The sequence below is a fragment of the Gymnodraco acuticeps genome, unplaced genomic scaffold (genome assembly GCF_902827175.1).
Source record: "Gymnodraco acuticeps unplaced genomic scaffold, fGymAcu1.1, whole genome shotgun sequence".
NCBI lineage: Eukaryota > Metazoa > Chordata > Actinopteri > Perciformes > Bathydraconidae > Gymnodraco > Gymnodraco acuticeps.
In genome coordinates this window covers 51,344-66,279 of record NW_022990098.1, presented here as the reverse complement: position 1 = coordinate 66,279, position 14,936 = coordinate 51,344, and the positions used below count along the sequence as shown (strand labels likewise).

Below are 14,936 nucleotides of genomic sequence, written 5' to 3'. Positions count from 1 at the left end.
TGTAATTGATGGCTGTTGCTCTGACCCTGGGAATAATGAAACCCAGGGATAGAAATCACTTCAAGTAGTTTAAAGGGTCCGCTAACATTAGTCCATCAGCAGAGACTCTCAGGGGTCAAGACCTCTGCAGCAGAGCGACAGGTGCGAGATCATGATGTCACACGCCTCGTTCTGTTTTCCTACAATGCACCTGTGATCCCGACATCAAACCTGAAGCAACAATGCTCAAGCGGAGACGATTAGGAAGCATTTCTGTGTTTAAGCATAGATTTTCAAACAATCGGACAAAAAGAGTCGGGAATTAAAGTCATATATTTTATATCATCCTCACAGGTTACACATGATGCACAAATACATGAGAACTCAAAGTAAACAGTCCATCCTGTCTTATTTCACTCACTTTTAAGACAACAACTCATTTTAATTGTATTCAGTCATTATCTATCTATCAGTCTGTGGTTTATATTTCATAAGAGAAAATACCAAATGTCGCTCTGAATTTCCTATAAATTCCAGTTAAATCTAAAATGCCAGTCATTTATCCACGTGTCTCAACAGTCATCATAAAAGAAGACATTTTTCACATAAATAATGTTAAGTATTTCTTAATCACAAGAACACATGTTATATATGTCCTACAGTAGGAAACTCACAACATTTAAGGTAGTTAATAGCTTATAATTCAACTCAAAAGTAAACAGTCCATCTTTAACTCACAATTATTAAATATCAAGTCATCTTAAAATTCTGTCTGCGTCCCAAAAATGATGATGAATTTTCACCGTAAATTGAGTTTGAGCATTTGTTTATCAACATTCACATGTCATGCCAACAGTATGAAGCCACACAGTATTTAAGGCAGTTAAAAGCTTATAATGAAAACGACATTATAGATATGAGTTATATCTTTTGATATATTGAATAATAATAAGCCCTTTATACGTCTACAGAGTCATCCTTCGCACTGTAAACTCGTCTAGTTGTCGCTTCGTTTTCTATGAAGACACTTTCTTTATCGTACTCTGTTTTCCCTCGAGGGCCTTCATCAGCGGGACCCAGCGAGACATTCCTGGAGCGTGAGGTTTGGCCTTCGGTATGCTCGGCCAAACGTTTCCTCGGACGTTAGCCGGCCCGTCCACCTCGCTCTCCTCCGTCGTGATCTCCATCTTCTGGATGATGAGCTTCAGGAGGGTGTGCTGCTTCTCCATCAAGCAGGACACCTCCTTCATCCTGGGGAGGAGAACACAGACATCTCGGCCTCAGAACGGACATTTTCTGCTGATTTTAGCAATTATATCTTGTCTTAATTGCACATTTGTAAGTTGAGCCTCCTATAATAACTGTAAACTTCACAATACAGACAATCAAAACCATAAAGACACCTATCCTGATGTCCTTTAAAGGTCCCATTGTCATGGTTTTGGATTTTTGTTTTCCTCCTTGTGTCTTGTCTGATCCCTGTGTTTGATTTCCTGTCGTTAGTTTCCCTCCTGTGTCTGATTGTGCCTCATTGTGGTCACCTGTTGCCTTTGTGTTGCTGCCTGCCCTGCCAGCTGTGTCTTGTCCTGTGTGTCCTAACCCTTCTGTGTATTTAGTCTTCCCCTGTGCTCCATGTCTGTTCGCCGTCATTTCATGTCCCTGTCACCTATGCTTGTCCGTGTCTCCTGCCTGTTCCCGTCGGAAGTTTGTTCCTGTCTGTCGTGCTCCCCGGTTTTGTATCTGGTAATTAGTTTCTTGTTTTTTCCTGCCTTCGGCTTTTGTTAATAAAGCTCGCTTTTTGTTACCTTACCTTTTTTAGTCCTTTTTTTAAACTGCACTTGGGTCCCATTTTCCACACACCCTGACACCCATGTCATGGCCATTGCTACTGATCATAATTCCATTGTTGAGGTCTACTAGAATAGATTTATATTGTGCAATGTTCCAAACTCACATTAGTTTCTCACAGCATCTCTGTATGGCATGTGTATTCACTCTCTGTCCTACACGCCTTGTTGGAGCTCCTGCCCCCCCCCCTCCCTATGAGCCCACTGTGCTCTGATTGGTCAGCTTGCCCTCCCTGTTCTGATGAGTCCACCACCGTTACAGCTGAACATCAGTGATTATGTGTCACAATGGCGTTTGTTAGCAACCAGGAAATGACACCAGTAATGACAAACCGATGAGAATGCTGCGTGGGGTCTGGGTGTCGTGTTGGCGGGACGTTGAGGGGCTCGCTGCTCCGCCCTTTGAGGCTCGAGGAGCGGACTGTGTGAGCTGGATTACTGGTGTGGTTTCCTGGTTGCTGCGTGGGGTCTACGAGACAGCGAAACACAGCCTGAACTCAGCCTGAGCTGCATGGACGCGGGAAGGGGGGGTGCTGAGGGGGCTGCAGCACCCCCATCTGCGAGGCTCCACTAGCACCCCCCCGCACCACAAAACGCGGCGCACCAACAGTGTAAGCGCGCCACAGTTTCGCCGCTGAGAGAGAGTGTGTGTGTCTGAGGAGCTCTACAAATTGGTCGTCGTTACGTCACTTGGTTCCCGGAAGAAAAAAATGGAAAAATAAATATGTCCAACGAGGCGTTCTGGGGCAGCACAGACAGGTCTTCTCTGTGTTAGAGTTTTAGTCGCTACAGGGTGTACTTTGAGGGTTTGTGACTCTGCAGACCGTTCACATGCAGAAGCTACAGAACACAAGGGGGCGGGTAAGAACCAGAAAAGCATGACATGGGACCTTTAAATAAATAAAATGCATTAAAGTCAATGGGGTGGAGAACAGTGACATCTCGGCCTCAGAACGGACATTTTCTGCTTATTTTTGGCAATTATATCTTGTCTTAATATCACATTTTGTAAGTTGAGCCTCTTGCATTAGGTGTGAACTTCCCAATACAGACAATAATGTCCTCATGACGGCCCATACTGATGTCCTGTCATTAAAAAATGCATTAAAATCATCATAATGATGGACTTATCCCCAGCATTCAGTATTAAGAAAGCAAGTAAATCATTCCCTATAAAGAAATAAGAAATGAAAGGTTTAAACATTGCAAAAGAAAATGGTAAGATATTTGTTAGTTAAGTTGAGATTGAACTCAGTAAAGTGGAACAATATATTACTTTTGTAAGTGTTGAATGTGCTTGTTATAGAAATACTGATTATAGTATCTGTGTGACCACTAGGAGCTGCTCATGCGTCAAAGACACATTTTAAATTGCTCTTCTTCACACCACAGTTGATGCATTCCTTATGGTAGCTCTTTGCTATAAAAGTAACAATGCCACACTGTCAGTATCTAGCATGTAGACGGACTCAATTACTATATTAATGAATGCTTTACCTGAGCTTCTGCTTCTTGATCTCGCTCTCCAGCATGGAGCAGGTCTGAGACTTCATCTGCATGCGGCTCCACACGTCATGTGACTCCTCCTCTCCTGTGAAAAACTCCTTGAGGAAGTTCTGTTGGTGAGAAGAAGAGGAGAGGATGAAGAGAGAGAAGTGGACATGAACAAATACAAGTCTAAACCAAAGTTGTGTTATTTAATAAAGAGTTAAAGCATTGAACAGAATCAATCTATTTCTAGCTGGAAGGTCAGATAACCCTACAAAGGTCTGACGCCCTTACAACAGAAAAACAAGCACTGTATACAGGACAAGGAGAGAAGAAAAGGGGAAGGTCTCAGCATTACATTACACATTTACATAATTACAGACCTAAGATCATATGATTCTCAACCCTTCTGTCTGAGAACATTTATTACCAGAGATGGCAAAAGTACACACATCCTTTCCTCAAGTGAAAGTAAAGAGCTTTGAAATGTACTTCAGTAAAAAGTACCCATAACTAGCAGCTGCTTTAAAGAGTACCTGACCTCCCTTTATATTAATAGAACAATAATGTCATTGTTAGCTAATGAATGTTTCCATGCTGAACAACGGCAACATGACAACGTTTCCATTGGTCCCTCTTCTTTAGAGAAGACCAGGAAATGATGGATACACGGATCGTGTTCAAATCAATAGGCACGCAATGACTCTAAAGAATAATGATCACGCATCAAACACACATTCAGACTAAAGGAACCAGCTGTTTGGAAAATGAGAGAAGTAGAAAGTACAAGTATTTGAGTTCAACATGTAAGAAGTAGAAAGTACAGGTATTTGAGTTCAACATGTGAGAAGTAGAAAGTACAGGTATTTGTGTTCAACATGTAAGAAGTAGAAAGTACAGGTATTTGAGTTCAACATGTAAGAAGTAGAAAGTACAGGTATTTGAGTTCAACATGTAAGAAGTAGAAAGTACAGGTATTTGAGTTCAACATGTAAGAAGTAGAAAGTACAGGTATTTGAGTTCAACATGTAAGAAGTAGAAAGTACAGGTATTTGTGTTCAACATGTAAGAAGTAGAAAGTACAGGTATTTGTGTTCAACATGTAAGAAGTAGAAAGTACAGGTATTTGAGTTCAACATGTAAGAAGTAGAAAGTACAGGTATTTGAGTTCAACATGTAAGAAGTAGAAAGTACAGGTATTTGAGTTCAACATGTAAGAAGTAGAAGTACAGGTATTTGAGTTCAACATGTGAGAAGTAGAAAGTACAGGTATTTGTGTTCAACATGTAAGAAGTAGAAAGTACAGGTATTTGAGTTCAACATGTAAGAAGTAGAAAGTACAGGTATTTGAGTTCAACATGTGAGAAGTAGAAAGTACAGGTATTTGAGTTCAACATGTAAGAAGTAGAAAGTACAGGTATTTGAGTTCAACATGTAAGAAGTAGAAAGTACAGGTATTTGAGTTCAACATGTAAGAAGTAGAAAGTACAGGTATTTGTGTTCAACATGTAAGAAGTAGAAAGTACAGGTATTTGAGTTCAACATGTGAGAAGTAGAAAGTACAGGTATTTGTGTTCAACATGTAAGAAGTAGAAAGTACAAGTATTTGAGTTCAACATGTGAGAAGTAGAAAGTACAGGTATTTGTGTTCAACATGTAAGAAGTAGAAAGTACAGGTATTTGAGTTCAACATGTAAGAAGTAGAAAGTACAGGTATTTGAGTTCAACATGTAAGAAGTAGAAAGTACAGGTATTTGAGTTCAACATGTAAGAAGTAGAAAGTACAGGTATTTGAGTTCAACATGTGAGAAGTAGAAAGTACAGGTATTTGTGTTCAACATGTAAGAAGTAGAAAGTACAGGTATTTGAGTTCAACATGTAAGAAGTAGAAAGTACAGGTATTTGAGTTCAAACCTGTAAGAAGTAGAAAGTACAGGTATTTGGGTTCAACATGTAAGAAGTAGAAAGTACAGGTATTTGTATTCAAAGTGTAAGAAGTAGAAAGTACAGGTATTTGTGTTCAACATGTAAGAAGTAGAAAGTACAGGTATTTGAGTTCAACATGTAAGAAGTAGAAAGTACAGGTATTTGTGTTCAACATGTAAGAAGTAGAAAGTACAGGTATTTGAGTTCAACATGTAAGAAGTAGAAAGTACAGGTATTTGAGTTCAACATGTAGAAAGTAGAAAGTACAGGTATTTGAGTTCAACATGTAAGAAGTAGAAAGTACAGGTATTTGGTTCAACATGTAAGAAGTAGAAAGTACAGGTATTTGTGTTCAACATGTAAGAAGTAGAAAGTACAGGTATTTGAGTTCAACATGTAAGAAGTAGAAAGTACAGGTATTTGAGTTCAACATGTAAGAAGTAGAAAGTACAGGTATTTGAGTTCAACATGTAAGAAGTAGAAAGTACAGGTATTTGGTTTCAACATGTAAGAAGTAGAAAGTACAGGTATTTGTATTCAAAGTGTAAGAAGTAGAAAGTACAGGTATTTGTGTTCAACATGTAAGAAGTAGAAAGTACAGGTATTTGTATTCAAAGTGTAAGAAGTAGAAAGTACAGGTATTTGTGTTCAACATGTAAGAAGTAGAAAGTACAGGTATTTGTGTTCAAACATGTAAGAAGTAGAAAGTACAGGTATTTGTGTTCAACATGTAAGAAGTAGAAAGTACAGGTATTTGTGTTCAACATGTGAGAAGTAGAAAGTACAGGTATTTGAGTTCAACATGTAAGAAGTAGAAAGTACAAGTATTTGAGTTCAACATATGAGAAGTAGAAAGTACAGGTATTTGTGTTCAACATGTAAGAAGTAGAAAGTACAGGTATTTGGGTTCAACATGTAAGAAGTAGAAAGTACAGGTATTTGTGTTCAAAGTGTAAGAAGTAGAAAGTACAGGTATTTGGGTTCAACATGTAAGAAGTAGAAAGTACAGGTATTTGTGTTCAAAATGTAAGAAGTCAAAGTTAAAAGTTGTCAGAAAAATAAGTAGTGGAGTAAAGTACTGGTACCAGAAGAATGTACTTAAGTACAGTAACGAAGTATTTGTACCCCACTACTTCCCACCTCTGAATAGGAGTGAATGTAAACTGTTCACAGATATACCTATACATATATATAGACTCATGATACATGTCCATGATAACCAGTATATCTGTTTCTCTTTCTCACCCTGGAGCAGTAGCGGTTGGGGTAGACGGTGATGGAGGGTTTGTCGACTCGCTTCATAAACCAGTACGGCAGCTTGTCCTCCAGAGAGGTGTGCAGCTCAATCTGAAGTCACAAATACAGATTATCAGTTTGTGAAGAGTCACCTCTTCACTATGATCTCTGTTTGCATGCCTCCACTCTCTGGAATAACTTCCCTGAGGAAATGGAGACCTTTAGAAAAACAACATCTTTCAAAAGGGTTTTCAGGAAGTGTTTTGCACTAAATGTCCCTCTGTCTCTGTTGAATTACTTCTGATAACCCATTTATCTAAGACATGGTTTAGCAAAGGCGTGTGTAGTTCCCTCTAATCCAAAGATGAATATATCCACAAGTAGCAACAAGCTTGACTCCAACAAAAATACGTCTCAGGTAAGTTTGGTTGACTCTTTACTTAAACAAAAGGTATCAGTACAAACACATATTTGCAAAGTTCAAAAAACGATATTGATCCGTGATTTTTTTCTCCTTCTAATTACTAATATTTCAGATTATACATTTGAACATATGGCTCCTACAGTGTGTTCTCAATTATTGTGTGTGTGTGTGTGTGTGTGTGTGTGTGTGTGTGTGTGTGTGTGTGTGTGTGTGTGTGTGTGTGTGTGTGTGTGTGTGGGCTCTTCCCATACATACCTGCATGCCTATTCTTTTTAGAGCAGCATTTCTTTGCACCTCAGCAATGTCTCCAACGGCTAAACCAATCTACAACACAACCACAAAACAACAAGAGCATGTGTTTAGTTTAACATCTCAACATGTGCTGTGAGTCTGTGAGGATCCAGAGACTCACCATCAGGTTGACCAGCAGGATGGGCATGAGCAGAACAAAGATTATGAAGATTGTGTAGGTCAGGAGTCCGAAGGGCAGCTCGTTCTTCAGGTACGTGTCCAGGAAGTTGTTCTGGTAGTTCAGCTCGCCCACCATCATCACGAAGGTCTGGACCACCGACAGAGGCACGCTGTCAAACTCTCTCTGAGGGAGGAACAGGAAAGAAACATCGATATCTCTTCAAGTTGAATACTGGAGCACAAGTTTGTGCAATGATAATATTTAAATGCTTGTTTTTAAAGATTATGAAAATGCAGAGATCCGCAATGCTGCTTCCCTTGACATCTTCAAGTCATCATTAAAACTCACCTGTTCAGCATGGCCTTTGACCCCTAACCCATCACAGTACCCTGCTTCCACTCATACTGCTATTTATTTAATTTGTACTTTATTATTTGCCCCTCTTGTTTGTTTGTTCACCATGTAAAGCGGCCTAGGGTCCCTTGAAAGGAGCTTTACAAATCTAATCTATTATTATTAATAGTATTATAACTCTGCTCCCTGTGCCTGTGTTGTATAATGCCAACATGAGTTTAAAAGAGAATTATAAAACGGACAAGTCAAATCAAGCAATCTGATTGGCTCTTAGCCGTGATATAATGAGCGTATATCACGGGTAGAATTATAGTTACTTTTCACAAGTCAGTATCCCTCCGCCTCTGAGAAAAACTGTTACATTACGTCCGTTACGAAACTAACTAACTAACAAAGCTTAACATGGAAACATTTAAGGTTAACTTGGACCTCCGGGGTGGTCTTACTATGGAGGAGTGGATTGAGCAGTGCCTATCTCCAGAAAAATAAGCACCCACACGACGACATGCAGAGCTACGTGAAGAGCAGGCAGACCAACTGGGAAACAAGTAGCACCATTCAAAAGCTTTCTGACGCGGGTCTTGAAACAAAGCAGAGACATGATGAGCGTTAGTGGCCACAGGTGCGAAAGCTCTCTCCAGAGCTGCTGGAAGCCCAATCTCAGGGACCGGAGAAAGTGGAGCAATATTCACACCAAGCCAAGCAACAGCCTAGAACAGCGGTTCCCAACCTGGGGGGCGCCAAAGATCGCAGGGGGGGCGCCAGGCCTCAGATGATTTGAGGCCAAATATCATATTTAGATTTTTTTTTTTTTTTTTTTTACATATAATTGTAACGTAATACATGATTATCACTAAAAGCCTTGTCTCTACATTACAATAAAATATAAAAAATAATTGATTAATTAATTTGAAAATTCAAGTTAGTATTAAAGGCATAAAAAGACAGAAATGTATAATTCTTTCTTTAATAGAAATTTTTCTTCTGCGCGTAAAGTGTCCAAACCAGGCTTGTCTGGATAAGCGCATGTTTAAAACAGTCATTGTCCATGCCGGTTTCAGTTGGATTATTTGTCACAGTCGCTCCGATCAGATCGGTCTCCTCCATTTTGTAGATTATTTACGACTTTTGAATCCACATAAACACATCGGCAAAATCCGGCTTACTTTGAGCATGTGTTTTAAACAGTTTAATCCCTTTGTGAATTGTTTCCACTTCCGCCGTCCTTTAATTTCTTCATTCAGCGGGAATCCAAATGAATGAATCCTGAGTCCAATAACCATCAAAGTCGCTCCAATAGTGCTCCTTGATTACGCTTTCACCCTCCTTTAACAACATACTTCACATTCATCCAGTTTGTGACAGTAGTTGTAGCATTTTGAGACTTTGAAACCTTAATTACCGCCCCCCCCTGTGTGTGTATGTGGGGGGGGCGCAACTTCCAACAGGAGTCATTTGGGGGGGCTCTTGGGAAAAAAGGTTGGGAACCCCTGGACTAGAACAACCTCAACCTATACAAGTAACCTCGTAAGCATGCTACTGATGCTGGACAGGTTTTCAGTGGCTGCACAATAAACGGCAACAAACACATGAATGTAAATAAATAGCCAAATAATGGATCAACGCTCTCTGTCTAATGTGTTCGCTAGCTGTTAGTGTTGTTGCATAGCAACCACCTCGCACTATGTTTCGTGCAGAAGGCAACAGAGGGACTATTTTATTTTTAACATCATTATTTACTAATAAAAACTATTTAAATTAGAGTGTGTTTTTCTTTCATATTGCCACACTTGGTAACCGCTGCGCGTCGGGCCGAACCGCGCCCTTAGCTGTGATATAATGAGCATATACCACGGCCTGTCGTGAGCTATTGCTTAAATATAACATAAGCTTTTCTTTGATGATTCCCTCTTTGATGTCTGAATCGTCGATATGAAGATACCGCCAGCAGCTAGTTAGCTTAGCATAGTATTCGTGCTCCCTAGAGGATGAATCATTTGGTATTTATTGCAAAATGGCCTTCGTTCTACTCGTAGGATCATTGTTTTGTTAGCTCCAGCTATAGTTGATCATGGCAAAACAAGGATTTCAAAGCTCTTAACTTTATTGAATTGTGATTTTTCTCTTTCCTCTCGTACCTGGTTGAGCATCAGAGCGTGGAAAGCCAATCCGAACGCTAGCATCAGGTACAGGAAAATCATCACGATGCGTATCAGCGTCCTCATGATCTCCCAGAACATCACCACGTAGATTCCTACACCTTCAAACCTGCAGAAACAGCAGCAGTTATTCACCTGTACACCTTTAAAAACAAGATGTTCAATCGTGTGTATGAGGCTCGGTGAACGTATGGGATTACTTTAGTCGTTGTTATTGTTTGTTTGTGTTCTTTGTAATTCTTTTTTTCTCTTTGTACATACAATCAGTACAGACCATTGTCTCATTTGTATGCATATATTTAGCTTTCCACTTCTAAATGACAAACATTACTTATGGGTCATTCCAGAATTGGAGGACATTTCATGTACCCCTAATAATCCATGCCCAAAATGCTAAAACATGCACTTGTTGTGTTAAACATACTTGTCTTGAGACAAAATGTATATAAAGTTGTAGAAAAAGTGGTTTAAAAATATTATTGAAATGATCAAATAGCTCTCGAACATCCGCTAACATGGCATTTTCTCTTGTCCCCGCTTCTTGGTGACCAACTTGCGTCAAATATAACATTTAAAATAGGGATTGTATTTACTTTTGTTGGTATTATTCTATTGATAAATGTCTCTTGTAATGGTAAAATCAATTTGTTAAATCATAAACATATTTTAGATAACAGTAATGTTGCACAGAAGGTGTGTCCCTCAACATGCGTTCAACCCTGTTACCCAAACCTTTTTAGATTGGCGAAGTGAACAAACTGTAAATCAGATGACACAGGAAGTGACATCGCAAGCCATGTGCTAGTGCCATGGGTAGACCACAACTAAGTCCTCTTTTATTTTTCATATTTTTACAATCTTTTCAGTCTTAGAAGAGTGTGGCACTCTGACCCACTCAGCCCTGTTACTCATATTATCAGAATAAAGCATATTCATTTCAAAGTTATCTTTCTTGCATTAGATAAAGTGTGTCCTTGCCTTGAAAGTAGCATTACATGCTACATCTAGCAATACTTCCTGAGGTTAAAGCTCAAAGTAGCATTGATTTCAACCCTGTTACTATAATTAGAACAGGGGTAATTCTTCATTGGAAAATATACATGTGATGCCTAGCTGGGAAAATCACTTTTTTTGATGGTTTATTATCTGTTTTTCCTAAATACATTAAAACAAATTAGAAAATAAAAGGTTCATTTTTCTAAAATGTTGGAGTCTAAATTGTCCTCCAATTCTGGAATGACCCAAATGTCGAAACGCAATAAAACGATTTTTGATCAGAAAAACAACATCTTTAAAGGTCCCCTATTACAATGTTGTTCAATGTATTCCAGGGTTGCGGTCGAACAGTCCAAAAATCAGCTCCTAAGTTCTAACCCTATCGTCTATCTCTTGACCTCTGAGTGAAAGGTCACGGGGTTAAGGGATAGTGGATAGGAGAATTCAAAAGGACTTAGGAGAAGAGACCGCGGTACTTTAGAGAATCGACTGCACTTTCACTATCCGACGTGTTTCTGATGCTCCAGCGGACGTCCTGAATGAGCGTCTGCTGCTGTGGGGAAACTATGGAGACTACAGTTCTCTATACAGCGGACTACAACATGGATGTTCAATAAGAACGAGGGACTCCTGTGAACTCATCTAGAGACTCTGTGCTCTGACGCTGCTGCTTTATGCTTTATGAACGGGGACAACAGAGAAACAGATTCTTCAGGACCAAAGCTGGAATTGAAATAAAAAGGAAAGTGAAGCTTCTGCTCGTCTCCCTCTCCCTCCGGTCCACGTTAAAAACTAACGTTCATATTTCTCTTTCATTATAATACTGATGAACGTTCAGAACAAAGCACTTTGGCAACTTACCACATACGTTTTAAAATGCTTAATAAGCACCGTAACTTTCATGATATCATTTCTCCGTCATAATCGGTTGTTTCCGTGAACGGCCGACTGTTGAGTGACGGCAAATGCTGCGGCCGCAAGGCATTGTGGGGCAGCATTTTCTCCTCTCCTTTCGGTTAGGGAGGTCCAGTGGTTCCTAAGCTAAAGGAGGTTATAAAGGAAGTTTGAAACCTCCTTTCCTTTCATCTAGAGAATTCTAACGGCTCTTATCATGGCTGCCACTGAGGGACTTCCGGGTCATTTCACTCCGTTAGGAAGGTTCTAAAACGGACTATTCGACTGCAGCCCAGGTCTCAGATATATACAGAGCCTGTCTCTGATTGGCTGAAACACCAAACAGATCATTGCAGCATTACCCATAATCCCCTCTGTTTCAGCCCTGTTTCCAAAGTGCTGATTCTCTGTCTGTTACTTTATGAAAATAAGGAGCCCCTCCCCACGCCCCTCTGAGAGACATTTGGTTACAAAGAACTCAATGGAGCTCTAGGAGGAGATTCAGGTGATAAGGGGGGGGGGGGGGTTACCTTGGTTGCTGATTGGCTAATGGTTACACAAGACAACACATCGTTATGACATCATAAAGTGGCCAAAATCTGATCAGCTCATTTTTAGACAGGTTTTTATAGAAATGGATCAAAAAGAGAGAAAATCTTTGTTCCTGAAACTTTCAGAGTCTCTTTCCACAGAGGAGACACATGTTGATGTAGAAGAGACATGAAGAAGAGGGGACACATGTTGATGTAGAAGAGACATGGAGAAAGAGGGGACACATGTTGATGTAGAAGAGACATGAAGAAGAGGGGACACATGTTGATGTAGAAGAGACATGAAGAAGAGGGGACACATGTTGATGTAGAAGAGACATGAAGAAGAGGGGACACATGTTGATGTAGAAGAGACATGAAGAAGAGGGGACACATGTTGATGTAGAAGAGACATGAAGAAGAGGGGACACATGTTGATGTAGAAGAGACATGAAGAAGAGGGGACACATGTTGATGTAGGAGAGACATGAAGAAGAGGGGACACATGTTGATGTAGAAGAGACATGAAGAAGAGGGGACACATGTTGATGTAGAAGAGACATGAAGAAGAGGGGACACATGTTGATGTAGAAGAGGACATGAAGAAGAGGGGACACATGTTGATGTAGAAGAGACATGAAGAAGGGGACACATGTTGATGTAGAAGAGACATGAAGAAGAGGGGACACATGTTGATGTAGAAGAGACATGAAGAAGAGGGGACACATGTTGATGTAGAAGAGACATGAAGAAGAGGGGACACATGTTGATGTAGAAGAGACATGAAGAAGAGGGGACACATGTTGATGTAGGAGAGACATGAAGAAGAGGGGACACATGTTGATGTAGAAGAGACATGAAGAAGAGGGGACACATGTTGATGTAGAAGAGACATGAAGAAGAGGGGACACATGTTGATGTAGAAGAGACATGAAGAAGAGGGGACACATGTTGATGTAGAAGAGACATGAAGAAGAGGGGACACATGTTGATGTAGAAGAGACATGAAGAAGAGGGGACACATGTTGATGTAGAAGAGACATGAAGAAGAGGGGACACATGTTGATGTAGAAGAGACATGAAGAAGAGGGGACACATGTTGATGTAGAAGAGACATGAAGAAGAGGGGACACATGTTGATGTAGGAGAGACATGAAGAAGAGGGGACACATGTTGATGTAGGAGAGACATGAAGAAGAGGGGACACATGTTGATGTATAATAGGTGAGCATTACCTCTGCAGGTAAAGCAGGAATCCGATCCAGGAGCTCAACACAGCCAGAGATCCAGCCTGCCAGTGCAGAGAGCCTTCAGCGTTCATCATGGTGGGGACGATGAAGAGGAGCGAGAGCACGGCGGAAAACCAGTCGCTCTGGTTGGAATAATCCTTGAAGTAATTCCAGCGCTTAAAGTGACGAGAAAAGACACAAAATGATCATTAAATGCATCGTTCAACAGGACAGATTTCCTTCTTAATGATGTAACTTTTACTTTAAATGTCCCTTGTAATGGAGAGCAGGGGCCTCATTTATAACGCCTTGCGTAGGATTCACGTGGGAAGGTTGCGTACGTCGGACAAAGCAAATAAATACAGACATTTTCCGATTTACAAAACAATGCGTACCGGCGTAGGGCACAGCTTTTGCGGGCTTCACGTAACGCCCATATTTGCCTATAAACAGTCAAAGAAACGCCCCGTATTAATATTCATTCTGACTGACTGCAGGAAGAAGATCGCAGGAAATGACGACAGAACAGCTAAAAAAGACGTCTCACACCGTGTCAGATTCATAAGACAGAAGCTGTGTTAATGAGTGCGTTGCATCCTAAGAAAAGACTAGAATGTGTTTTTACTGTACATCAGGACTCAACAACTGCATGTCCTTCGGGTGTGCAACACAGACAGATTTATGAGCACTGCTTCGTTGCATTAATGTGCACTGTCCCTTAAATAAATGAATAAATAAAATAAATGTGAGCTTTCCTGCAGAAGTACCTGTTGTGATATCTGCACCAGCTCCTTCCCTATGAAGTAGATGTTCATCACAAACACCATCATCATGCAGAAGGACAGGAACACGGTTTGCTGTGAAAGGAAAGATATTGAGTTAAATATATGTTTAGATTGTGTACATATCAGGATCCATGTATCTGTGATCCTCTCCAGAATGGAAGGAGTCATCACATACAGAGCATCCACTAGTTCCTGAGCAGTGTCCTTCACATGCTGATATCCAAGAGAGTGAGTTACACAGTCACAAGATGGAGGTATACCGGTTCTTCTAGGAAATCATACATCCTGCTGTCATGAACAAAATACTGACTTTTTCTCTAAATCGGAAAATTCTAACTTTTTCTCAACATTTCTTAAAATTCTGACTTTTTCTTAAAATTCTGACTTTTTCTCAAAATTCTGACTTTTTCACAAATGTTTTGACTTTTTTACAAAATGTTGCCTTTTTTGCAAAACTCTGACTTCCACAAAATCTCAAAATTCGGACTTTTCCTCAAAATCTGGAAGGAGTCATCACATACAGAGCATCAACTAGTTCCTGAACAGTGTCCTTCACATGCTGATATCCAAGAGAGGGAGTTACACAGTCACAAGATGGAGGAATAGAAAGCAGTATTCAATGTTTAGTTCAGATTAGCTCCACGTCAGAAATGAGCATGCTTGATGTCTCTCTCCAT

The 14,936-nt window shown here is 40.2% G+C and overlaps 1 protein-coding gene across 1 annotated transcript in view; it reads right to left on the bottom strand.

Moving 5' to 3' along the window:
• Positions 1-301: 301 nt before the first annotated feature.
• trpa1b (transient receptor potential cation channel, subfamily A, member 1b) overlaps positions 302-14,936 on the bottom strand; it is a 50,321-nt gene continuing 35,686 nt past the window's right edge. The window contains exons 21-28 of the mRNA XM_034216404.1: positions 14,242-14,331; positions 13,481-13,650; positions 9,805-9,934; positions 7,313-7,495; positions 7,156-7,224; positions 6,486-6,587; positions 3,324-3,442; positions 302-1,230 (exon numbers count right to left, since the gene is read on the bottom strand). Coding sequence (XP_034072295.1) covers positions 996-1,230; positions 3,324-3,442; positions 6,486-6,587; positions 7,156-7,224; positions 7,313-7,495; positions 9,805-9,934; positions 13,481-13,650; positions 14,242-14,331 — 1,098 coding nt within the window. The 3' untranslated portion in view covers positions 302-995. The remainder of the gene's footprint in view (positions 1,231-3,323; positions 3,443-6,485; positions 6,588-7,155; positions 7,225-7,312; positions 7,496-9,804; positions 9,935-13,480; positions 13,651-14,241; positions 14,332-14,936) is intronic.